The sequence below is a fragment of the Centrocercus urophasianus genome, unplaced genomic scaffold, assembly GCF_019232065.1.
Source record: "Centrocercus urophasianus isolate 14NV4802_14NV808 unplaced genomic scaffold, USGS_Curo_1.0 seq_5, whole genome shotgun sequence".
In the NCBI taxonomy this organism is placed as follows: Eukaryota; Metazoa; Chordata; class Aves; order Galliformes; family Phasianidae; genus Centrocercus; species Centrocercus urophasianus.
The window spans coordinates 1,486,019-1,511,137 of NW_024885088.1; the positions used below are offsets into that span (position 1 = coordinate 1,486,019).

The window sequence follows — 25,119 nt, forward strand, 5'->3', positions numbered from 1 at the left end:
CATTACCGAATAGTCAGCTTGTGATAAAGGGACTGCAGTTTACAAAACAAATGCCTATTCTTAAGTTACGCAGCCTGGTTGTTTGTTGGTCTTCTGGATTGCTGCTGCCCATCTGACTGTATTCTCCTTACTAAATATGCTGACGAAAGTATGTCCTTACTTCAGAGAAATGCTTTTATCTTTGTTTTAACAAAAAAAAGTTCTCTTGACGTGGAAATATGTAATGGCAGTAGCAGTAAGCGTAACATTCTGCTGATGCACAGCACACTACAACTAAAAATAAATTGTTGGCCAGTTATTTTTTTTTTTAAATATACAATATTAATTACTTTCATTGAAGGGAACACTGTTCATCTGCAAAGTTTCATCCAACAAGCTTTTTCCAGAAGATGTTATTCAGTTTCCTCTCCAGCATGCATTCCTTATAGTCACTCTATTTCAATTACTGTCATGTGGTGTGAACATGATATATGTGAATAAGTAGGCCACTTGGGCAGTTTTCCAGTTAAAAAAAAAAAAAAAAAATCTTCATTTGTAAAGAGCAGGCAATCTTAAAACACACAATTTAAAATTATATTTTATCACAGGAGCTAATAGATTTTACTAGCCTCTGATAGGAAGTGTTTATAGATAAATTCCTACAGTTACATCCTGTGGAAGGATTGTCTTCTTGTTGAGGCACAGGACAAAGGAGCCATGAGGTCTAGGCTCTAATCACGAGTTTCCTACAGCCTTCCTGTGACCAGGAATGGTCAGTTGATGTTCTGAGTGCTGGTTCTTATCTTGTTAGAATTTGACTGGCATTACCATTGACAGAATTAATAAATACTTTTCAGAGAATACTGAATATATTAGCATATTTAGAGTGTCGTAGAATGGTTACTGTTTTTCCTATAAAAGCTCCTATAAAGACAAATATAGCTGTACTTTGCCTAAAATGATTGCCCTACACATGGAAATTTATTTCTAACAAAACTCAGAGATGCCACAAATTGTACCTATATTTCTGACTTTATCCACGGTTTCACCAACAAAGCAGACATATTGGAAAGTACTGCAGTGATGGTAGAAGTCTTTATTAGTCTAAATTGAGACTTAAAGTTCATTCAATTTTTCAGTGTCCTGGACTCTATCCTGTTTCTGAATGCCAGGGATCCCCAGCTGGTCATGTCATGGAAGTTTCAAATTTAAAAAAGAGCCAGCACATTCAGCATGGCATGGGCTGAGCAATCCTATTGACTGCAGTGGGATTATTCTCAGGAACAAGAACTCAGGGCCTGGAACCAGAGAGATCAGCTACCGGAATCATGTTTTACGGAGACTTGTGGTTACTGATTCTAAAAGTAATGTTCTTCTAATATGAGAGACATGGTAGTTACAAGGCTGTGTTTGTAACTTGCATGCAGTTAGCATATAAATGAAGCCTTGTTCAGTTTGTGAATGCTTTACAGTTTTTCTAATGAGAACTTGTTTTTCTTAACATTTCTTTCTAAGGAAGTCTCACATTTTCTAAGGCCAAAGAGACTATTGGATTGTCTAGTCTGACTAAACAAGACGTAGAATATTATTGAGCATAATTAATTCTTTGTTTAAAGTTTATCTTCCAGAATAACATCTGATTCTGACTGAAGCATCAAGAGTCAGAATCCACCATTTCTCTAGGCAATTCTGCTAAGTGTTAACAACTCCTGACTAAAAGGAGCACATTACTTATCAATCAATTTGCTCAGTCTTAACATTCAAATATTTATTGTTCTTTCATGATTCATGATTTGCTTACCTCTCTTCCTTCCCTAGACTAAGTGGCGAGCATGGTTAGAATGGGAGCTTTCAGAAGTTGACTGGTTAATGTGGCCTCAGAGAAGAACAGTTAAGCTTTTCAACATTTAGTACATCTTCTTTATTCCTTGTCTGGTTCACAGGTTTTGGGCAAATTCATCCAGCTTGCTATTTTTCGTCTGGTGAATGAAGGAAACGCTAGTTCAGGCAAGGTGCTCTACCATTAAGGGTCTGTATCAGACGGGTGCACACCTCAGCACTGTGAGCCAGGGCAATTTCTTATAGGGAGTGGATATGGTAAAGATATTCAGTAGGTAGAACAATAGTAATTATCCAACTCTATTCAGGATTCTAATGAAGAAAAAAATAAAAACAGAACAAGTTCATCTCAGGATCTCAAGTTACATTGTCGTAAGGTGAAAATACTCCAACGTAAAAGCTACATCAAGCACTGAGCTGAGTAAAATCTACTTCACAGTGTTTTTTGGTGGGTTACATTTTAAAGGAGCATATTAGATTTGTGTTTCTATATCATCTCTTCTGAAAATCTCCCAGTTGATGCAAAAAAATGAGATTTAAAGCTTTTGCCAAAGTCTTGAACATACAAATTAGTGTGTTCCTTTGAAATGTTGAACTGAGAATCTTCGAAGGAAACTCAGACACAGAAAAGATGAGAATTTGGCATTTGTACCTTTTAGTTATATAATGAAGAGAAAGATGAATAACTTTTTTTTATAGATCCAAAAATAATTGCTACTGACCATTGCTGAGGAGGGCTTTAATTCTAAATTTCTATAGTTACCTTTTTTCTACATTGCTTCTACTTTTAAAAATCTTACCGTAGGATATGTGTCAATTGTTCAAGTGAATTCTTCTTCTAATTCCTTATGACCTTTTTTAATTAAAGAATAATCAACAGAAATAAAACAAAACTGAACAGATCCAAAATTAATTCTTTCTGCCATAATCAAACACTTTGCATGCCTTATATAAGCACAAAATTTAAGGTGAGGAAAATTAAATTAGTGCATTCTGAATGAGAGAATCTCAATTTATACCATTTTTTTCCCTGAGATTATGCAAAAATCAAAGCCATCAGGGCTGTGAAGTCAAAACAGGGCCATTCATGTGTATATTTTTAATGATAGGTCTTAGAATGACACAGAAATTGAAGTATTGGATCAGTCAACAGTTCAAATGTTTAAGCACAGTGGTTTGTAAATTCATCACTGTGCTAACTCCACTGAGGAATTAGTTTGTATCATAAACAAACTCACAGTAACCAATTTGATTTCAAGTATCACCTGTCTTTCTCTCTCTCTCTCTCTCCCTTTTTTAATATCAGCTCTTAATCTCTAGTGTTCACTAATAAAAATATTTTAATAAGAGATAATACAGTAAACTAAATGTCTATAGGTGCTTGAATCAGCTATCTCTGTCTGTGTAATTGCTAACACTTTGTTCAACCCTTTTTAAAATTGCTATTAAATCTCATTCTCATTTTCTGTATTAATAGAACAAGAATTCATGTTTAGTGTAACCTCAAAGCAGTAATGAGCATTGTTAACATGTAACAACAATGCCCAAGGGGAAAGTTTTCAAAGCGGGTCTAACCTTAAGGCTTTTGCTATTGATGTACTACAGAGTCATCAAGCTAAGAGCTGTTAGAGCTAGTCCATTTGGAGAGTTCGGCTGAATATTTCTGTTTAATATATTGGAAAAAGTATAAATGGTTTTGGTGGTGACCTAGGGAGAATAGGAAATTTTTGTTTAATAGCTGAAGAACAGAGGGGCAATTTATAAAAATAACTGTACCTCCTGCTCATTGTAAAGTGTATCATATCATGCTTTTGTTCCGATGATTTTGCTTCCATACAGATTTTCATAAGAGGTTAATGAGAAAACATTAACAAGGCATGCAATATTACATATGGGCAGGGGAGCCGAAGCATAGTTATGTAGTTATAAGCAAACAATAGATGTTACTTTTTAATTGCTTTTTCAGAAACCCAGTTCTGCCTCCTTGAAGACATATTATCTATCTTATTAAAAGCAGACTATAATCCTTGTTTATGTAGAGTAGGAAAAAAAAAAAAAAAGTTGTCTAAAGCTATAGTGCTTCATTGATTTCAACTAGTTTCAGCTAAATACCTCAGTAACAGCGAACCAGTCAACAGCCTACAGTTTGCAAGTCCTGTATGAATTGTAGTGGAGCAAAATGACTCCTTCAATGCTGGAATTTGAGACTGGGTCTTTAGGTTAGCTGTAGGTTGTGTAAGTGGTTTGAGGAGGTCCTCTTTGGTGTACATCTTGAGAGGTTCAAGAACATTGTATTGCAGCAGTGATATGCAATAACTTCATTTCACTTTTTGCAATCTTGGTTTTGTTACTGTGAAAAATAGATGGATATATTTTAGGCAGTGCTCAGGTACTTTAAGAGAGACTGATTCCTACACTGTTGAAATCCTAATGGTGAGGTAGAAATGCTCTTTTGTTTCAGTTTGATTTGTTTGTGAAATGAATGCACAGATTCTTGTCACTTAGCTGTCTTGATTCACAGCGTTTGGTCACACCAGTGCACTTTCCTTGGGTATAAGTTAAAGGTCATCATGTCCTATAGCAGTTAACTAGTAGCAGAGAAGTTCAATAATGTCAAAGATCAAAAATATTGACAGTTTAAGAAATGTTCCGCATGTTATATGTTTCTGTCTTTTCTTTTTTTAATGGTTGGAGCAATTCTAATGTTAAAAAGAAATCAGACCATTAGAGTTTTGTAAGATAGATGTTTTTTTGCTTCAGAGCTGGGCCTGATGTTGCTTTTCAGTAGAATAGTTGCTTTGTGTACTAGGAAGGGACTTCATAAGAGGCTACTCTAACAAGAGACCTTTTATAAGGTTTTATTTAATGTTTATTTTTAATTTTCTAAATCAATTAAATAGAGGTGAGATGCTGAACCTGATAGCAGGAGGACTAAGTTTGTAAAAAGCATGAATGAAGGCTTTATAGGTTTTCTTCCATGTCTCTTTCCAAATTACTCCATTCAACTCTTGTAAGAAAATCTGTCTTGAGGAATGTTCCCTTAACTGAGTACATGAAGTGATTTGAATTTCCATATATTCCACTTATCTCCTAAAAAGATAGTTTTTGTCCTGGACTGTTGCACAGGGAAATCCATCCCTCATCCCTATTCAGTCATCATCTTGTTTGTAAATGTTGTCAAAAAGGTGATTGATGGCGGTACTGGAAGGAGGAGCAACGTATTTCTCAGTGAGCTCTGGTGTTAGATGGTACTCTTGTTGTTAAGAATCTTACTATGTTATGCAACTATTTCATGTGACTTAGTTCTAATTACTCATTCTCTGGACCTCATATGAAGGCTAAAAGGTCCTTGGGATAGATATTTTCTTTATTTTTTGAAAATTCTGCCCCAGAGGCTTACAGAAATTTCTGGGAGGCTGTTCTCAATAGGTCAGACCCTGTATGGCCTATCAGTGTTTGTTCAAGGTCTCAAAGTGTCTGAACTAATGTTGTTGGTTTTACTTCTATTTCCATGCTACACTTATTGTCCGATACCTAATTTATAGATTCTCGACAAACACGAACCTTTTCTGCTTAGTAGTCATTCTACTTTCTTTTATCTTTTCTGTTTTTCCATAGTTGCCTCAATTTGTTTTGTCAACTCATGAATAGGGAGCAAAACAAAGGCAAAATCTTGATCTACTCTATCCTGACCAGAGTCTGATTATATTGAGATATTCCTAAGACATGCACCCTATTTCTTAAACAACTGTTGCCCTTCTGATATATTAATTTGTACATATTGCTGAGTTGATTTTCCTTGAACTGCCTGCTGCAGATCTCCTCTGGTTCGCACAAACCCTTGTTCCTTTCTCCCTGTTGTATTTATTCTTCTTTTGAAAGAATGAATGGATATGAACTTCCACTGATAAATACATGCATTTGAATCTGTGACTGATTTGTGGCTGGATTGTTTTTGATGACTTTTATCTGTAGTTGATTTGCATCTATTTGGCTCTGGCTGGCTGAGGGTAACATGGAATAAATGAATAAATAAATTCAAGGAAGAGGCAGGGAGAGAACAGATGAATGAAGGGTGATATGGGAGGAGAGTGAGACTAAGCAGAGAGATGGATAAATGGTGATTAAGAAGTACAGAAAAATAGGGAACAAGCAGTGATCAGAGTAGAAGAAGAGATTCAAAGGATTCAAAACTGAAAGGATTAGGAAGTCTGAAAAGAATAGAATGAGTGAAAAATAAGTAAGAACTTGGTGCCTGATTACACTTACAGGAGTAGAAATGAGATGCTATTAATTACGTGAAAGGGTTAAGATTGTTTACCAGTGAAGAGAAGAGTTTGTACAGGAAACCATGGAACAAAGTCCGGAGCAGAGATGATGTACATGCATTACTCATTTCTTCTCCGCTGAGTTGTCCTAGCCTTGGAACAGTAAATCTTCCTCATTTGATCGAGTTAAGTCTTTGCTACAGGACCTACATACTCTGAACTCACATGAGCAGTGTTTCTTTACCTTTTGCACAGTTCTATGTGGAATACTCCCATTAAGCTTATTACACTGAATCCTCATTTTCAAACTTGCTGGGATTGGTTAGTGTTCCACTGTGTCCTCCATTCTGACCTTCATTCTTTTATCAGCATATGCAATTAATTTAAAAAACAACAGCAGAACAGCTGAGCAGCACAAACAAGACGGTCTTAGAGTAGCCATATTGAAGATCTTAACGTTTTTCATGTCCACTTCCATGTTCCTGCATGTTATCTCTTGTCACATTGTATCTCAGAAACTCTGTTAGCACCTGCAGGCAGAGTGCACCACTGCTCAGTGTTACACATTACAGGTGTACTGCCCAGTACCAATAATACATAGCATAAGTCATTGAGTCTGAGGACTGAAGGTCTTTGTAGTTACATTACCTGCTCTCTCAGGTATCCAACTTCTATTTGGCTTCATGTGAATTTCTTGCTATTCACAAAGCATCAACAATTGCTGCCCACTGTGTTTTATTTTCTCCACTTTTTACTGAGAAGTCAACAGAGCTTCCAGGCATTGCCTGTTGTCTCTCTGCTTTTGACCACTGTCTGTGAAACTTTTAATGTAGAGCTTAACTTTAAACAGGTGACTGTGTTTGTAATTATTCACATGCTAATATTCAAGTAAGTGGAGTGCCTCACTGGTTTGGTTTTAAGGGAGTAAAACGTTACCATTCCGTATATATTTTCCATTTTCCACTAAAAGAGTTCTTAATCTTGACTGGGGCTTCCAATTGCTAATTGACAGCATGTAACCAACAGTATTTTTATATTTATATGTATTGGTGCTCCAGAATCCATCTGAGAGTGGACTTTTACAATAAATGCAGAACAAAATTTTGTCATTCCCAGCCCCTAACACGTTATAGCCTATGCATACAAGACAATCACAGAAATAAATGTAAAGAAATGTAAAATGGTAGCACAGTGACTGACATATTAAACATGGTGTGAATTTCACACCATGAAAATAATGCATATTATTGTTGGAGATGCTGTCACAGCTGAGGCCTCTCAGGAAAGGAGGGATTGCCCAGTGGTTCAGGCAAGGCACAAAGATTAGCTTTTGTTACTTGTTTTGAAACCCTGCACACACGTGAAAGCTGGGACACTTCTAATAGTGATGTCTGTCATTCATTCCCTGAGGAATGAATTACAAAATTTGAGATAACGATTCTTGACTTGGAATATGCCAGTATGCCAAATAAAAAAAAGTAGCCATCAGAATGTAAAGATAAAGTCTACAGTAGAAGTTTTTGGAAAATGACTTATTGATGATTTTTTTCTCTCTCTTTCTTTGTCTCTTTTTGTGTGCATGTTTGTTATTGTTTTTACAGCAGTTGTATGCTGCCCAACTTGCTGCAATGCAAGTATCTCCAGGAGGCAAGATACCTGGCATATCCCAGGGTAACCTCGGTGCTGCTGTATCGCCTACCAGCATCCACACAGACAAGAGCACAAACAGCCCTCCACCCAAAAGCAAGGTACTGTACCAGGCCCTGTGGCATAGTGTTCCGGGCAGTATTGAGACTTGCATGTACATTTTTTTCTGATTGTTCTCTGTGTGTCTCTCAGCTTTATTTTCATGATGCCTGTGTGAAATAAGAGAATAGTCTTAGTGAGTTCCCTTGCAGTACCCTAGCTATCACACTGTGATTCCCTCCATTTTTGGTAATGGATAGTGTACAGGGTGACAGGCCTCCTGTGCCAGCACACAACAGCCATTTCCTTTCAGGACTCCAAACTACAGTCAGATCAGCAATGTAGAAACCAGTAGGGTATCTCAAAGGTAGTCAGATCTTGTCCTGGGGCCCACTGGGAGTTTATGGAAGAGTAAGTCTCTGAGGCAGTGTGTGTTATGTTGCAGACTAAGCTGAGATCTGCTTAGACAGCAAAGGGGATGAATAGTCTTAGCCATAGCTGGGCAATCAGGTCTGCACTCATTTAAGAGGTCGAGTTAGCAGCTTGCAGTCACAACTGCATAACGCTGACAGTGCTTAACCAGTTGTAGTTTTAAAAAAACACCACATGCAAGGGAAGACATGCGCAGCGTACACCTCAGCTAAGCAAAAGTAACCAGTCAAAACTGAATGGCACTTCTTAGTTATTGCAAAATAGTTAGGAAGAATTTAGCTAAGGAATGCAGGGAAGAAGCACTCTCATTTGGGTGACAGCAAGAGCTTGATAAAATTTGTCCTTTCAATTTTTTACTGTCCTCTAGCACACTGTCCATGTCCTTTATCATGTCAGGAAAGATTCCTTGAATTGACAATAGTGTCTTGTTTTTTATACCCTAACAGTAAAGTAGCCCAGATTAAAAATAACCAGACAATTGCATAATACCATTGTCAGCTCAGTGAGTCCAAGGATAAAGTAGATGGTGTGGAACCAGGGGCTGTTGTGTTAAAAAAAATCAGTCTTTAGGTCAACATTTCTTCCTTTGCTCCTCTGTAGAGACTTTCTGGATTCCCGAAGTTTATCCTTGGCTTGGCCTTTTATGTTCTGTAGAGCTGGGATCACAAAGCTATGCAATGCCTGATGGTCCTTTTTTTCCTGAATGTTGTGTCTATGGTTAACGAGATTTTTGTGCATTTCACGTGGGTTTTTGTGTGTGGCTAGTGGCTTGCTAGACCCACTGCACTTAACATCCCTGTGTTGATTTTGGATCTTGTGTGCATGCAGGACTTTTGGTGAGATCTAAGGGGACACAGTATTTATTTTGTGGCAATTGTGGAATTTTAAAGCCTTCTGTATCTACGAGTAACGTCAAGCACAACCATCTTGCTGGCAGCTGTCAAGATCAGCTATGTTCTCTCTTGTGTTTTATTGCTTTCTTGTACTCCTAGGTGTCCCAGTGCCTTTGGCTTGCAGTCTTGTAGGACACAAACAAAACTTACTTGCAGATTGCTGAAAAAAAAAAAGAGTGGGCCATGAGGAAAGGAAGGGGGCTCCAAAAGGCTGTAAAATTGTGCAGCGTGAGCCCTGTGATGCATGCTGTTTTCAATCTGCTGTGTGCCAGTTGGAGGCTCAGAGAGAGAGCGAGAGAAAGAGAAAGGATAATGCTGAGAAATGATAGAGTGGCTGTGACCTCCAAGCTCAGCCTGGAAATCCAAGACATTGATTTCACTTAGCATTCCTGCTGAGAAATCCGGCGGAGTTCAGTTGTAATAAAAGAACAAGATTCTGTTCTAATGGTAATGGCGTATGACAGACATACCACTTTGTCTGTCCTCAGCACCAGAGAGAGGAGAATTGGAGAAAGGTCACCTGACCCGCCTGTGGTGTTGTGCGAATGCTGTACTGAGCTTTGAACTCCAGCCTAGAAGCACAATTATTTATAATACTAAATGATAAAGGAACCTTTATAAAGCCTACAATAATTAGAATAAAGCTTATACGACAGTGCCATGGCCTGGCTCAGAAAACACGCTGGCAAATCTCTCATAGTGGCAGAAACTGAAGCTTATATGTTGAAACTAAACACCTCTGTGTCTTTGTGGGTCTTCCTTGGCTTTTGCAGAGCATGTTAGTATTTAACATTTTCAAAAACATAATGTTTGTTCTTATTTTTTTATTAATATATTTTTTTAATCTGTTGCCAGGCCATATCTGTCTGTTCAACGGCCTTTTTTTTTTTTTTTAATTAACGCCAGCATCGACTTTGTTCACAAAGTAAGTTTGTGGTGGTCTTTTTCACTGTTACAGCATGTCAGACCTCCACAATGAACAGTTAATGCTTTAGACAAGCTCTCAATAGATGCTGTTTGCTGAATCTTTATTTTCAGCCCGCAGTTTACACTGGCGCAGCATTGGAAATACACTCAAGTGTTTGGAGACAAGGAGACAGCCTTACCTGAGAGTGTGTCAAGCTCCTGGCAAACATCTAGGTCACTCTGAAAAGCTGTGTTTTTTCCCTCTTGTATAGTGGTAAAGTTAGTATGCTGCTCTTTGCAAGGATTCTTCAAAGTCGGCTTCAGCAGCAGATGGAACAACTGCTGGCTCTAGAAATGCTGAGAAGCATCAGAGGGAGTTTGCCAAGGATCATCCTTTAAATCTAGTAAGACTTGAACACATCCCCAAAACTCCTTTAAGATCTTGGCAACTCCCATTTTGGCAAACCTTTTATCAGCAGCCCTCACCAGTGTTTGAACACTATGCTGGGCAGGCTAACCTGGCGTCTTCTGTTCTCTCACCCGCCTTTCGACAGATGTGACCTGGAATAGTCAAATTCACTTCCTAGGTTTCTGTACTGTAACTTTTAGGAAACCATAAAGCAGAGAGATGCCATTATGCCGTGCTGTACACATTCTGTCAAGTTTTGGTTAGGAAACTGAACTGGTGTCGTACATTCTTCCAAGAAGAAATCTCCGTGCCAGAAAAATTGATTTAAGAAACAGAGCTGTGGACTCCGTCCAAAAGAAAATGCGTGTGTCTTGCGGAAATGGATTTTAACACAGCTTCTTCTTGAGCAGTTTTAAAAACAGCCGGTATGCTAATCATACCATTCAAATTTACCAAGGCCTCCTCCACAACCCATTTGAAAAGCAACTATCTTTTAAGTTTGCCAAATTGTGCTGGATTTCCAAAGTCTGTCTTAAGCACATTTTGCCTTTGATCCTGTAAATGCTTGCATGCTGCTCAGCTTGGGTGTTCAAGGTGGTTGCACGCTCACAAATAAGTAGGAGATGACAGACAAAGGTGAAGATAATGACTAGGCAGGATAACTTAACTAACTCATATTGTGATGAACTTCAAGCCTCTTGCTTGAACAGAAGTACCCAAGGTGGGAGGAGGGGAGGCACTGTCATAGTAAATATGTTTATCTGAGCAGTGAGCCTTACCATGGTACCTGGATCATCGCCTAACAATTGCCATCTTCACTGAAATCAGGTGAGGTACATCATGCTCTTGAATAAGAAGAGCAATGTTACTCTCACTTGTAAACAGCCAGGGCTCTGTTCAGTCCTACTCATTTTTTTATGTTGCAGGTATAAATATAGCATCCTAGTGCCTGTGCGATGTACTGTCCTAGCCCTTTCCGTGTAGCCTCTCAAGTACAGTATTTCAGGAGTGAATTTTCAGTGTAGCTCATAAATGTAGCTAAATGATTCCCAGTACTTCATAGAGCACAGTGCATTGTCTGTAGCATCTGCTGAAAAAAGGAGCACTTCAGTGTGAAATGCGACAGGAGAGAATTCCTGGGCAAATTTCTTTTAACCTCGTTATGACCTCAACCCTAACCTTACTCACAGTTGTGTCTCCATCAGTGGCAACAACACATGGATTGTCCAAATCAATTTTTTTGTTCTTTTCAAATACTTCTGGCAGTGATGTTACTATTTGCTCAGCAGTAGCACCTGGGAGTTGTGACAAGGAAAGGAAATGGGTTTCAGTCAAGCCAGAAACAGCACTACGCAGTTGGATATACACAGTCAGATTCTACTCAGCTGCAATATCCAGACAAATATCAGTATGAATAATTAATTGAAGATGGTTTATTGTCATATTATTTTATATAAATAAACACTGGATTGAAAAGTTTTCATGTCACCTGTAGTCAGCAGTAGAATCTCATTTGAAAGACTTGGAGCTTGCCTCTATACCACAGGACAGATTGGCTCTAAAATGTCCAGAGATTCTCTAGGGGAAGTTCTTCCAATTTGAGGAATATCTTGTGACATTTTCTGCCACATGCATCAGCTGTGTCTTGCATCCTTCTTGTAGTGTAGGAAGGACAGAAAGGGATGAGCAGCATGTTTGCTCATTTCTTACCAGTCACGGTAAGCCTGAATGTAAAACTTCAGCTGAGTCACTGTTGATTTGATTACCAGCTATAGGTCACTCTGAAAGTAATGCCTCCTAGTTCACTTCTGTGGAAATTAAAACAGATGCAAAGAGCACATTACCATTATTTGATAGAGCAAAATAGTGTGAAAACACTATTTGTCAACATAGTCACCACTATTAAATATATATTTTCACCAGAGATGAAAAGGAGTCTGCATGCCTTGCTTATAAAAGTCTGTCTGGCCATCCAGAATGTAGCTTGTCTTTCATGTTGTTGTCATGTTGTCTGGAGAAGAGGAGGCTCAGAGGAGACCTTGTAACACTCTACAACTTCCTGAAGGGAGGTTGTGGTGAAGAGGGATTTGGCCTCTTCGCCCAGGCAACAAACAGGACTCGAGGAAATGGCCTCAAGTTGTTCCAGAGGAGGTTTAGGTTAGACATGAAGAAGAACTTTTTCTCTCAGAGAGTGGTCAGGCACTGGAATGGCTGCCCAGGGAGGCGGTGGAGTCACAGTCCCAGGCAGTGTTTAAGAGGCGTCTGGGTGAGGAGCCACGAGATATGGGTTAGTGCTTGTGGTAGCAATGGTGATGGGAGGACGGTTGGACTGGATGATCTTGCAGATCCTTTCCAACCTTGCAATTCTATGATTCTGTGATTCATCACTGCTGAAGCACATCAGCCATCATCCACTGTTTGATCCCCATAAACATTCAGCAAGCATTGAAGAATGTCAGTGGGTGCCATTTTTTTTCTGCATGAAGGAATTCAGTGCCACACTTCTGCCTCATACGCATTTCCATGTCAGACACCACTTTGTCAGACTGCCCCTCTCCTGCCATCTGTCACACGACAACAATATGTAGCAGAACGTTGGTGGGAAGATCCAACCTGTACTGCCATACCACTAACATCCACCTCTGACTCTTCATACACTTCAAGTATAAACTACATAAAACAGGAGGCATTATACATTTGATACCAGGGACAAAAAATAAAGGATAGGAGCCCTTGGATATGAGAATTTTTAATTCAAATACACCATAGACTGTGTTATTAGGAAAAAATAAGTAAGCTGTAGGGAGCTGTTTGGGGATTTTCTTGTCCTAGTCCAAACTGGGGGATGAGACTGTACTTTCCAGTTTGAGTAGAAAATCTCTTGACTCAGAATAAGAATACAAAGGAAAAAAAAAGTATCTGAAGGGAGGGAGAAGGAAAACAGCCATAAAACTGCCGAGTAATAAAAACACTCATCTGGATGATATTTCTGATTCTACTTCAAACAAATTGTTGACTTGAACTTCATTTTAGCTGACTACCCTAAGCCCTGTCAGCTGAGTATATTTCTCTCTTTTGTATGATAGCACAGAATTTGAAAATTCGTCCTAGGGAGATGTTGGAGAAAAGAATTAGGCTCCATTATGTACATGGTAAGTTGCATCAGCTTGCTTGACACATCAAGCTATGGCTATTGCACAAGGCTAGCTTATAAGTAGACACACAGCTTTCTTGTATCCTCACATTTCCCAGTCCTGATCACATTATTTTTCATGATTGAGCATGAAAAAAGTATTCAATTTCAGCTCTGGAAATAATAGCTACATTACTGTTAAAATGCAGAAGGATAACCGTGTTTGCTTTTTGTAACATTTCCCTTTGTTTAGTATTACCAAATATTTTTGGAGACATGAACTAGATGTTCTGCGCAGCACTGTGAAGTATGTCAGCTATGAAGAGGACAACTGTATCTTTATAAGGACAGTTGATCATTGCTGTGGACAGGTGATCAAATGGTGTCGCTTCCTGTGTTAGATGGGGCTAAACTCTTTTTCTTGTCTGCAAACGCGTTCAAAAATAATATCCTGTCTGAAACTTCCCCTTTGCACCTTGCAACTGTTGGCAATTACTGTCCTCTATCAGTTGAAGAGCTCAGTAGCTGCTGAATGCTTATCTAAGCAGCAGGAAATTAAGGCATTTTTATTTTCAGTAAAAGGAGTACTGGGGTATTTTAGTGTGAAGAACAAAGTTCTCGTTAAAGTTTGTAAGAGGCATTGTTACTGCTACAACATGGAGGTTACGTAAACAAAAGGTTTATCTGGCAGATTTGCAAGGCTCTTGTGTTTCTGAGAGCTCCTGGGCTGTTCATAATTCTTTGTATGCTCTTGATTAAAAATAAAAATCTCTTTGTAAGTCAATCTATTAAGCTTTTCTGCACAAGAATAATAGTTAGCACTAGAATATTGTGTATCACTACATTTGAAACATTATTCAGTGCTTGTATTTCTCAATCCCCTTGTCAGTCCATCCAACAGGTTAGAAGAAGCTGTAAGATAATTAAGGAAAAAGTTATAGCATGGATGCAGCAGTGTACAGGGAGCTGGAAACTGAGACCTCCTCTGCATTATCTGTGCTATACTCCTTGTTGCTATGCTGTTTGTTTAACATCAGTGTCCATTCTTAATGGAGAGCTTTGTAGCCAAATATCTCTTTACCTGGAAGCCTTTTTCCTTTGCTGCCTGTGCTTTTAATCCCATAAAAATAAGATGTAGAATTGATGACAGAATCTTTAAGACTATTCTCTTCTTTGCTCTCCTTCCTGTATATGATGTTCAGGCATAGAAACAATGACTTTAAACCATTTGCCAGAGCACAATGAAGTGATGTGTGTTAATGGAACTTCTTAAGATGCTCTTCTAAAATAGTGAATGCGTTCCAAACAGTAAGAACAGCGTTAATAGTGGTATCTAAAAAGCAGCAGCAGCAACAGTAGAGACTTGCACAGAATTCTCTCCGCCTCCCACACCCCCTACTTCCCTAAAAATAAATTAAATACATGGAGGGGCTTCTAGGATGCTTTTTTAGATTAACTCTCCACAGCTATATTTCCTGATACTATGTCTCTCTGGCAGGAGCCTGTTTCTCGAGTTGAGTTGGTAGAAAATCAGCCCTCACTCGGGCTCAGTTGGTGTTTTTTGTAATGAAAACGCAGAAGAGAACATAATGAAGAGAAAAGGGGTGGATGGGGGGAGAAACACGCTATGAAATCTGCACTTAGAAAACAAAGGCAAGTTAGTTGAATTAAGCAATACCACAGCATTTCTGTAAGAGATCTTCAGAAATCAGATGGGGAGCAACAAAGATGTAAAGCAAAGTGGTAATGACAAATCTGCAATGTGTGCTTCTTACTAATTCATTACTGTTCTTTCCTGCTAATGCCTTCCTTTACTTGCTGTAAATAAAGTGGAAAGGTGGGAGTATAGGGCAGGTAGATTTTTTCTTTTATGGTTAAATGATCCACAACAGTGGCTTAATGCTGAAGATATAGCTATTGTACTGTGCACTGTTACTTTCAGTCCAGTTCAATTTCAGAATCCTTTAGCATTCAACAGAGCTGGGACATAATATTTGGTTCCAGATCTTTGTCTTATTCTGGAAATCAGCATTGTCTTCTGCCAAAGCTGTATGGAAGTTCTGCCCATCCTAGAAAAGAATACTTGAGTGAGAAAGAGCAGTATTTTGTGAGGCTGAGGGGCTCCCAAACAAATGTCATACGTTTGAGTTTTTTTAATGCCATCAGGTTAGCTGTTGCATGGATGTTCGTGGTTGGTCATGCCATCTCAAGAATAGCAGTAAAAGTGTTTAAGGAAAGTGTGGAACATGGAGTTGCATAACGAAAAAGGGAAAAGTTAGATTTTTCTGGCTGCAGTGTTTTTGTTGAACATCCTCACCTTTTGGTAGCTGGAAAATATTTAAAACAGATTATTCCTGCTGTGGAAGGGGTACTAACCTTGAAGAGAAATATGTGAAGTTCATCTTGGGAGGTAGCATTTGTTATTAATTCGAATTCTAATACGATCAGTCTAGCTGCTTCTGGAAGCTGCTTGCTTTGTCTGCAGAAGAGTCATTTGCTTCCATGTTATGTACTAAATTTGAAATTAATTCCTCTTTACATATTCAGGCAGAATGCAATTCAAGCTAGGCATTAAAGAAATATATTTTCTGATACTCCTATACCCGGTGTTGAATGTTTACCATAGCTCTACATCTATTTTTTTTAGGCTGAAACATGTTAATCTGTAATCCCTGATAGCAGTGGATAGTTGAATAGAAGCAACGCTAGCAGCTGAGTAGAGGAGTCCATTTTGTTTTCAGAGGCAGTTTATTATGGGTTAGTATTAGCTCTGGAGTGGTATGAAGTGCTTGGCAAATATTTCAGTGAAGCTTCTGAGAACGTGTTTGTTCTACGAAGTTCATTTTGACTTGTTTAGTGTTAAATGAAATGGTGGGGAAAAGGGTTTCAGAGAAACTGTGTGCAAATCAGCAATTTGGAACATACTCATTTCTCAGAGCAGTGTAACTACATGTTGTGACTTTATAACAGGTAGTTTCCTTGAAGTCATAGCTCCTGGAGTCGTATGAATAAAAAGCTTCAGGCTATCATGGGTGAAACTTAATCTATCTCAGAGGCGTCAAGAGTACCAAATAAAACATTATCTTTGAGTTATTATTTGAATCAAGTGGCATTTGTTTGCAGTCCAAATAGAAGACCTTCATGCTGGCAATTCTACTGACTCATAATTATTTCTCAGCAAAATTACACTTTCTACCATAGTATCTCCTGGTAAAAATGCTTTAGTAGTATTCAGAGAGAACATCTGAGAACATCCAAGGAACATTAGAGGCAGGCAAACTGAGGCAGCAAATACTGTGGTTTTTGAGGTAATTTGGTATAAGCTAATATATGAAACAGTTAAAATATTTTGATCTCAATCATGTGTTTTTATTCACTAATGATGCCAAATGACAAATTCAAATGTGTACTTTTAGTACTAATGAATGAGTTTAGTTTCTGTTCATTTCATTTCAGTTGCTACATTTTTCCCTGCTGCTTTCAAAGGAAAGATAGGCTAATGCCATGATTGGCATATGTAGAAAAAATAAATTATTAAGAAAAAAAGTCCTTGATAAAAGGTTGCTCAATGTCTTGACATGCTGAGTATATGAGAGAAAGACCTTGTCACTTAGCAGACTGCTGCAGAGAAGGCTTTCCAATTTCCAATCATGATGCTACAGAAAGAATATACCTTGGAGTGTCTCATTAAGTGATTAGTGCTTCTTAAACTTTTTTGAGTGGATGTGCCAGCACCTGCTAGTACATTTAAAATAAGAGGCCATTTCTAAGAGCTAAGTGTGTGTGGAGATGTAACACATGGATTTGTATGGGCTTTCAACTGACATGCTAGGCAGTGACATGTCACGTCATGAATCAGCCACATCGTGTTACAGGATTTCAGGCTAACAGAACACAACAGGAGTTATGCAGTGACAAACACAACTCAATGTGACATATCCACAGGAAAACTGGCACAAAAAGCTTCTTAAAGTTGAGTTTCAGGGGTACATTTATTCCTCCAAAATGCTCCAGAGAAAACTGTGAGGCACTGTAGCAGAAAAGGGAGGCATACAGTGACAGAATTACTGAGGTCGTTTTAATTCAGTGTCCAATTAGGAAGAAAACATACATATATGTAACTATTCTGGAGAGTATTTTTTAATGTAAGATCCTTGTGATTTTTCTTTCTTTCCAAAGGTAGCTCTCTAAGGGCTGCAGTCATTCCAGGTCAGTGATTATTTTTATCCTGAACCATGCTAAGAGCTGTGCAGACTTTAGGTTACCACTGTAAGTTAATATATTTTGAGTTTTGCTCTTGGTTGCCTCAGTTTTGAGCCCTTCTGGTCTGAACTCCGTTGTTTTTTACTGCTTTGCTTGTGGGTCGAAACAAACCCTTTTGTGCCTGTTTCTAATAGCCTGAGTCTTCTTTGAAATAACCTTCCCCTTTCTGGATACTCTCCTAATGTCTGCTGAAAATAGAGCCAGCAATTAAAACTCTGGGATGAATTAATTCATCTCTGTTTGCTTTTTTATTGATTATAAATATATAGATAGCCTGTGCTTTCAATGTTCTCTGTAAAAGGCATGGCCTAATTTGGGGTCAGGGAAATGCAACACATACATTTGGCTGAGAAGTGCATGTCAAGTAGCATTTCATTTGCGATATCAGAAGCTAAAATGGTGTCACATGACTGTTTGACCACTACATTTTACATCTGGATTTACTGTTCTTAATTTCACAGCCTTGGTAATAAGAATTTGTCTACCCAAAATGAGTTCTTCCAGTGAACTTCAACTCATAAGCAGGATGATGTGATGTTGTAATACCCAGGAGAATCACCAATGTACCAAACAAGTAAAGTTTATTGGGGCTGGCTTGTGAAAAAAGATGACAACCACAATATTTTGGCTAGACTAAGTGAGAAAATTGCACAGACATTCAGAGGCCTATGGACCAGAACAAACTGAACAGATACTTTTTCTTCTATGTTCATTGCAAAATGAGCAAAATGTTCAAAGAGTGCCAGAAACCTGGTTTCATTTGTGAAGTCTCACAATATTTAGACCCTGGCTGGAGATGCAAAGTACCTCTCTCTGGGGGATCCTGTGATGTCTTTTAACATGTGGGTAAGCACTGGAGGCTTCTCCTGACGAGAGGTTTAGAGCATACCCCTCCACTATCCCATTGTATCTTCATGCAGTTGATGCAGGACCTTTGATGGCTTCGTTCCATCATTAAACCTGGAGAAGACTGGCTGGTGCTCTCAAGATAGAGATTAAGGCTGCCCAACATGCATGTGTGCATGCTGATCTTGTGTACACTCACACAAGAGTACACACACACCAAATTTTGAGGCTAAAAATAATAATCCCTAAGTTGAAAAACTTTAAAGGCTATACAGGCATGATATCTAGAATTTCAAAGAGATGCAGGATGTCTTGCTGCAGCTTCTTCTGCACTATTGTTCTTTACCACCAAAAGATTACAGTCTAGAGCTGGGAAGGATTCTTGTGATAGTATCATTTGGGACTCACTTTGTAAATTGTTCTGGGCTCAAACAGAAGAAAATAAGGCTATATAAGTATATGTTGTTACTAATGAAGCAATGAAATTATACTATGTTATTGTTTTGTCTTGAACATAATTAACTGGTGATACACACGTTGACTCAGTGCTCTTAGGATCGGTGCCCAGAATAAATCAGAAAACACAGCAGCTTTAGTACTGGAGAAAAAAAGAGCAGGGGGAAGGTCTTTTTTTTCCCTCCCGTTCTTTCCTCTGGATAAGATATAAAAACTGCCCAGAGCTGGCCCTGCTCAGAAATAGTGAATCAGCCTCTTGGAATTTTTTTTTTTTAAGATGTCAGCTTCCCTCTCATACACTTCTGTGAAGACAAAGAATGTCTTAACGTCTGTATTGAAGTTATCATTAAAATAAGAAGAGATCTGTAGACATCAGCTATAAATCATCTAGAAATAGCTTGTGGGTAACCTTTGACACAATTGAACCTACTTGAAATGAGCTAGGGCTGGATTCATTGCCTTTAGTGAAGCCAGTAGGTGGACTAAAGGTCTCCTCTCTCCCTCTCTCTTTCCATATCTTACAGTGTTAGCTTCTGGGAGGTGAATGTGTTCTGGCTGAGTGATGGAAATGCATGTGGATGTGTTCTTAAATAGATATTTGTTTTATGTCTGAAAAGAATAGGCCAATCTTAACAGTGTGATGCTGGGGCTATTTGAAAGGTATTTTTTAAGGCAGTTGTCTTCTTTCAGCATCACAAGAACTATTTTAACCAATTGTTTAGGCTTGAGGAACAGCATGGAATATCTATTGTGTAGAGATGCATGCAAGTTCTACAGAATTAACAGGAAAATGGTTGATAAAAATCTGCCTAATTTTACATAATAGATTTTTGGCATTCTTGTGATCTGACTTCAAATCCATGCTGAGCTTCTACAGTGTAACAGAAATACTAGTTTGCAGTTGTTAATTTTAATTTATAAGATGCTAGGTTTTAAAAGGAGCTGAAAGTGTTCAGCATCTCATGGGGACAAACTATGAGTCTTACTAATGAATCCAGCAATTAGTGGTTCATTGTGCCTGCCAGCAATTTGGCCCTGATATCGGTCCTGATGGTGATTTCATTTTTGCTGGTGTGAATCAGGAATAGGATCTGAAGTCTGTTCACCAAGGGGGGCTCAGTACTTCTTCAGCACTGTTATGCTTGTAATCTGCATTCAGTACTGACAGCAGCAAACAAACAAACAAAAAAAAGAACGTATAATATATTTCACTTTTAATTATGATTATTTAGGCTGATTAATACGTTTGTTCGATTTACTGTATAATATCAGTAGTACTCATTACATTCAAAGAGTTTGAAGTAGTGGTGTCCCTATGCAGTTAGACAAACGTATATGATGTATGTCAATGTTGCTTAGAAGAAACCCTTTTCATAGGCAAAGATACATTTTTTCCAATTGTAAAAGTAGAGAATTGAAACAAAATAGGTGGCCCTTTACTTTTTGTAGCCATTTGCATGAGTGCAAACCAATATCATTCGTATTTGGTAATACTCTCCAGCAATTTTACAAAGATGTCAGTGACTGTGCAAAAGAAGATTAGATAATGAGGAAGTTTGTTGGAAAACCACGAATTGAAGTGCAGTCTCTTTTGGTTCCTGTGCATGACACAAATGAAGATGTGACTGTGTCATAAGAAAAGGAATGACCTTTGCCAAGGTACTCTCAAGTAGTTAAGCCCCAGGTATGCAATTATGGGTAGGGTATAAATATTAAGCAAAAAAAAAACCCTTATTTTTCTGTGAGGGTAGTACTGAATGATGGAGAACGTATTTGTTTTGAACATTCTATACAGTATGTCAAACTCTGTCCCGTTTCTGGAACTGCTGATTAGATTTCTTACCACTAAAAGGAGGTGAAATGAAAAAATATCGAGCAACATGGAGTTGTAAAATCATTTTGATTTTAGCGATCTGGGATGTCGTTAATAACATGCAAACATTAAAGATGGATGAGTTTTATGTTGATAGTTTCCCTTTGAAAAACTATTAGTTTGAAAAACAAATCGTCAGGCAGGTCATATCCATACTTACAAAACATATTTTGACACTTTTCATACAGTTGTATTTATCTATAAATAAGAACAGTGCATCTTATCTTTGCACTACTTATTTGTAGTGCTGCATACATTCCTGCCTCTTGGCGAGGACTAGGAACCTACGCTATGTGAGATACCCAAAGTCAGAGAAAGCACAGGTGGTTTTTGTAAAGATTTTCTTATACCACTGTCAGCTGTCCAAGCTGTTTGAAATCTCTTTTCTTTTAAGCTTTTTTACACGTTTCTTCTAAAGTTTTCAGCAGCTGGGTTGTTTTTGTTTGTTTGTTTGTTTTGTTTTGTCTTTTTTCCCCCTGAATCTTACAATCCATGCAGCATTTTTGCTTCTCTTGCCTGACCACAGCAGGAAGAGGGGGCTGTTGCTAATTTGTTTTGATATGGTACGCTTTGGTCTGTATTCTTTTTGAAATTAATTCCTTTTGCAGGTGTGGGGTTAGAGGTGGTGGTGTGCTCCCAGCGAAGGTGTCATCCACCACAGAGAGGAGGTGGGAGGCTTTGATCAGTGTGGCTTTTGTTTTCTTGTTGTTCATTTAAAATGTACCAGTTTGTAATGCTGTTTGGCTTTGCAGGTCCTTGTTTTATTTCCTTCCAAGTCCTTCCCTGTCCTTTTAGGTTTTGTTGTTTTCATTGCTGTTCATTCTGCTTAACATTTACTGGGGATTATTTACTGAAAGGTGATGACTCCAAATTCAATTTCAGCAGCAAACAAAATCCAGTCTAATGTCTATCTCCATATTTTAAACAGCTTTTTATGAGAAAGGGAGGGCATTATTGAAGACAACACATGTTGAGGCTTCTGGGTTTTATAGGGAATTCTGTAGCAAGGACTTTAAAAAATAAAAATCAAACCAAAGACCAAGCTGCAAGGCATCATGCTTTGCATGGACTACTTCAGTTTCTACCCAGCACGAGTTCACAAATACATGCCACAGATCACATTATCTGACAGCTATCTACTTCATTTGAAGCACAAGGACGTTTTGGGGAGATTCGATACAGTATCCAAACAAAACAGGCAAACAAAAATGTGGAACACCGAACGTTGGTCAAAATGGGAGCGGCAGTTGCTCTGTTCTTATGACTCAGCTATTTTCTCGCTATGTGAGATTAGGTAAATTACTTTGCCACTTTGTGCCTTATTCTTCCCATTTGTAAAATAAGGCAGAAACTGTCAAGGTAATTATGAGCTTTAATTAAATACTTTTCCTTTCAAGCACTGGAGCGGTGATTTTTTTTTATTTTTATTTTTTGCTCTTGACTACTTACCATGTATTTCAATGGGGGCAGTTTGAAAGAATCACTAGTGACAACCTTTCTCTTGTCCATCACAGCTTCTTGATCCTCTCTAGTGGTTTTTGCCTCTGGTGAAGTAATGTACATGGTTTAAAGTATGAAAAATTGGTTGTTAGCTTCCCCTATAGATTTGTTCTATTTGCATCATTCCCTGTTGGCCTGTGCCTGAGTCACCCTTTCTGCTCAGAGGCTGACTTGAGCTGTCTTAGAATGCTTCATTAATAGCATTATGCCAAACAAATAGGTGCATCAGTGATGCAAGAAATACAGCTGAACAATATTTATTAGAAGCAAAAAGCTAGAAAAACTCAAATATGGTCATAAGTATGGACCAATAGAATTCCAAATGGCTTTTCTATATATTGACTCCTGTGACTTTACTATAGACCCTTCTCATTTCAAGCCAAACATGGCAAGATTTGCTCAAAATGAGCTTTGCTGAAGGGTTTTGTTTGTTTATTTTGCAAATGAAGCTACTGAGTTAAATTTCCACTCACTCAGAGATGCAGAAAAAGAAGGAGGTGCAAGCAAGTGCTGAAAGCCCTTTGTTCCTGCAGTTTTGTTTTGTGCTGTACTAAAAATCCACACACTGGGTCCTGAGCAACACTCACTTCAGCTTGTTTTGGTCCAGCTGAAGAACAAGTGCCTGAACAGCAGAATAATGATAATAGGAGTAAGTCAATTAATTTTGTATGGATCAAAATGCAAGTCTAAATTTTGTTTCTGATTTGGGATAAGCAACCATAAGTCAGATTTCTCGTAGAGATCAGTGTAAGTGAAAACTCACGATCAAGCAAAAATAGCCCAGAAATCTTGTACAAACCACTTTTCTCCAACACATTGTACTATTTGTCTATGGAGATTACAGGGAAACTTCACAAGGATGGTGGGCGTTTTGGCAATCCAAAACCAGCCAGAAGCTGCAAGTATGGTCTGGGGGATGCATCTCTGAGGATTTTAGAAACTAAATGAATGAGTTTTGAGTAAACACACACAAGTCTGCTCATTTTGCTGAATTGTGTGCCCTGATGCATTCTGTTGGCCAAACAGCCTGTCTTGAACCCAAGGAGCCCCCAGAGGACTAGGCCTCATTGCAGCACCTGCCTTTCCTGAAGTTTTTAGAGTTGCTATTAGAGTTCTGTGCATGCAGTCCTGTCTGTCCAGATAGTACATAGTATTCTGATTGTGTTTGGGTGTAGAATTTGAGGAGGATTTAGATAGCTCCCTCCACAGACCTGGGTTTTAGGCTGCTCTACAGCTACAACAGCCTGTACTTTTCCATGCCTGAGCTAGCTGGAGGACTTAAGTGGTCCTAGGCTTGCTGGCATTTGGCCTTCAGTTATTTCTGCATCTGTATTCTGTGTGTCAGAGATAATGATACTACAAAGTAATTGCTGTGCATTCAAAGTTGTGGGGAGGAGAGGGATTTATGTAGCTCTTACAGACTTCCATCTGTAGAGCCAGGTCATTTTGCATGTTCCTCTCTTGTTTCTCCAGAGTCTGTTTGTGGATCCTACATACAGTTTCTGGGAACAGTGGTGCCAAATACAAAGAGAAAACCACCCAACATTTCTCATTTGACTGTGACAACACGTGGACTGGACAAAATTGAATCTTGGGGTTTCCAGGGCAGCAAATTAGTCCGTGTAGCTACAGACTTCACTCCTGGCAGTGAGCTTCCAGTAAAGAAAAAATGAAAAGGGAAGAAGTTAAGAATCTTTCTGAAAGGACCAAGTCCCCAGACAGTATCCTCACTGGTGTTACAGAAAACAATCCCATGTGTCCCTTGTACGATAAAACAGAAGAGACGAAGTTTGTGTTCCCAAACTTCTTTGGCCCATGAGCAGCAGTGAAGGCTGTGCATGAATACTCTAATGCACAAATCTGCATTTGGGAGTAATTTATTTCTTGAGTAGTCACCTAAAAGGAGCAGCTGAGAGAACAAAAACAGTTTCTCATAAATGTAAAGCAGCTCAGCTCCTCCATTTGGTTTGAGTCCTATGAGTATTATTCCAGCCATATCATTAAAGAGTGGAAGCACCTAAGTGTGGCTGGGTAACTCTTGCTAAGACCAGGAATTGCCCAACTTTTGAGAGCATCACATTCGGGGAAAGATACTCAGCAAAGCAATATCATAAAAAAATCTGCTCTGTGTAAAGAAAATCAGGCTGAGATGTTTTTGTCACTTATGGAACAGAAGATCCGTACACTTTGGAGGACCATAAAGGAGGGAGACAGTTCTTTCTAATATTTGCCTTCAGTCTTATCTTTGGTGTCTTTTCCTTTTTGAAAAGTCTGGTTGTGCCTTCTACATTTTGTGCTAAAACTCATGGGTAAGAGATACTATAAGATAAAGTGAATTGTCTGAACCTGAAGAATAATTCTGTTGTGTTTATCATGATGTAATGACTGAGATGCCTGTTTATTTGCTTGCATCTCTTTCTTTCTGGGTAGTTACAGAAATTTCCACCTTTGCAGGAAGGGACACATTATTCTTAATCAAAACTTGAGAATGTGGCAGGAGGAGGTGCAGCTGCAGATGAGCATTATCTAATTCACCCATCCTGTCATGTGAACATCCCTGCTTAATTTAATACAATTATTTCATCAGTGAGGATAATATCAGCAGCATGGCTCATTTATACAACACGTTTCACAAC

At 38.5% G+C, this 25,119-nt stretch overlaps 1 protein-coding gene across 9 annotated transcripts in view; it reads left to right on the forward strand.

Moving 5' to 3' along the window:
- The window catches only part of SOX5 (SRY-box transcription factor 5), a 332,325-nt gene that overhangs the window by 270,412 nt on the left and 36,794 nt on the right, over positions 1–25,119 (forward strand). For all 9 annotated transcript variants that reach the window (XM_042834992.1, XM_042834991.1, XM_042834996.1 and 6 more), the window contains exon 9: positions 7,688–7,834. In XM_042834992.1, coding sequence (XP_042690926.1) covers positions 7,688–7,834 — 147 coding nt within the window. The remainder of the gene's footprint in view (positions 1–7,687; positions 7,835–25,119) is intronic.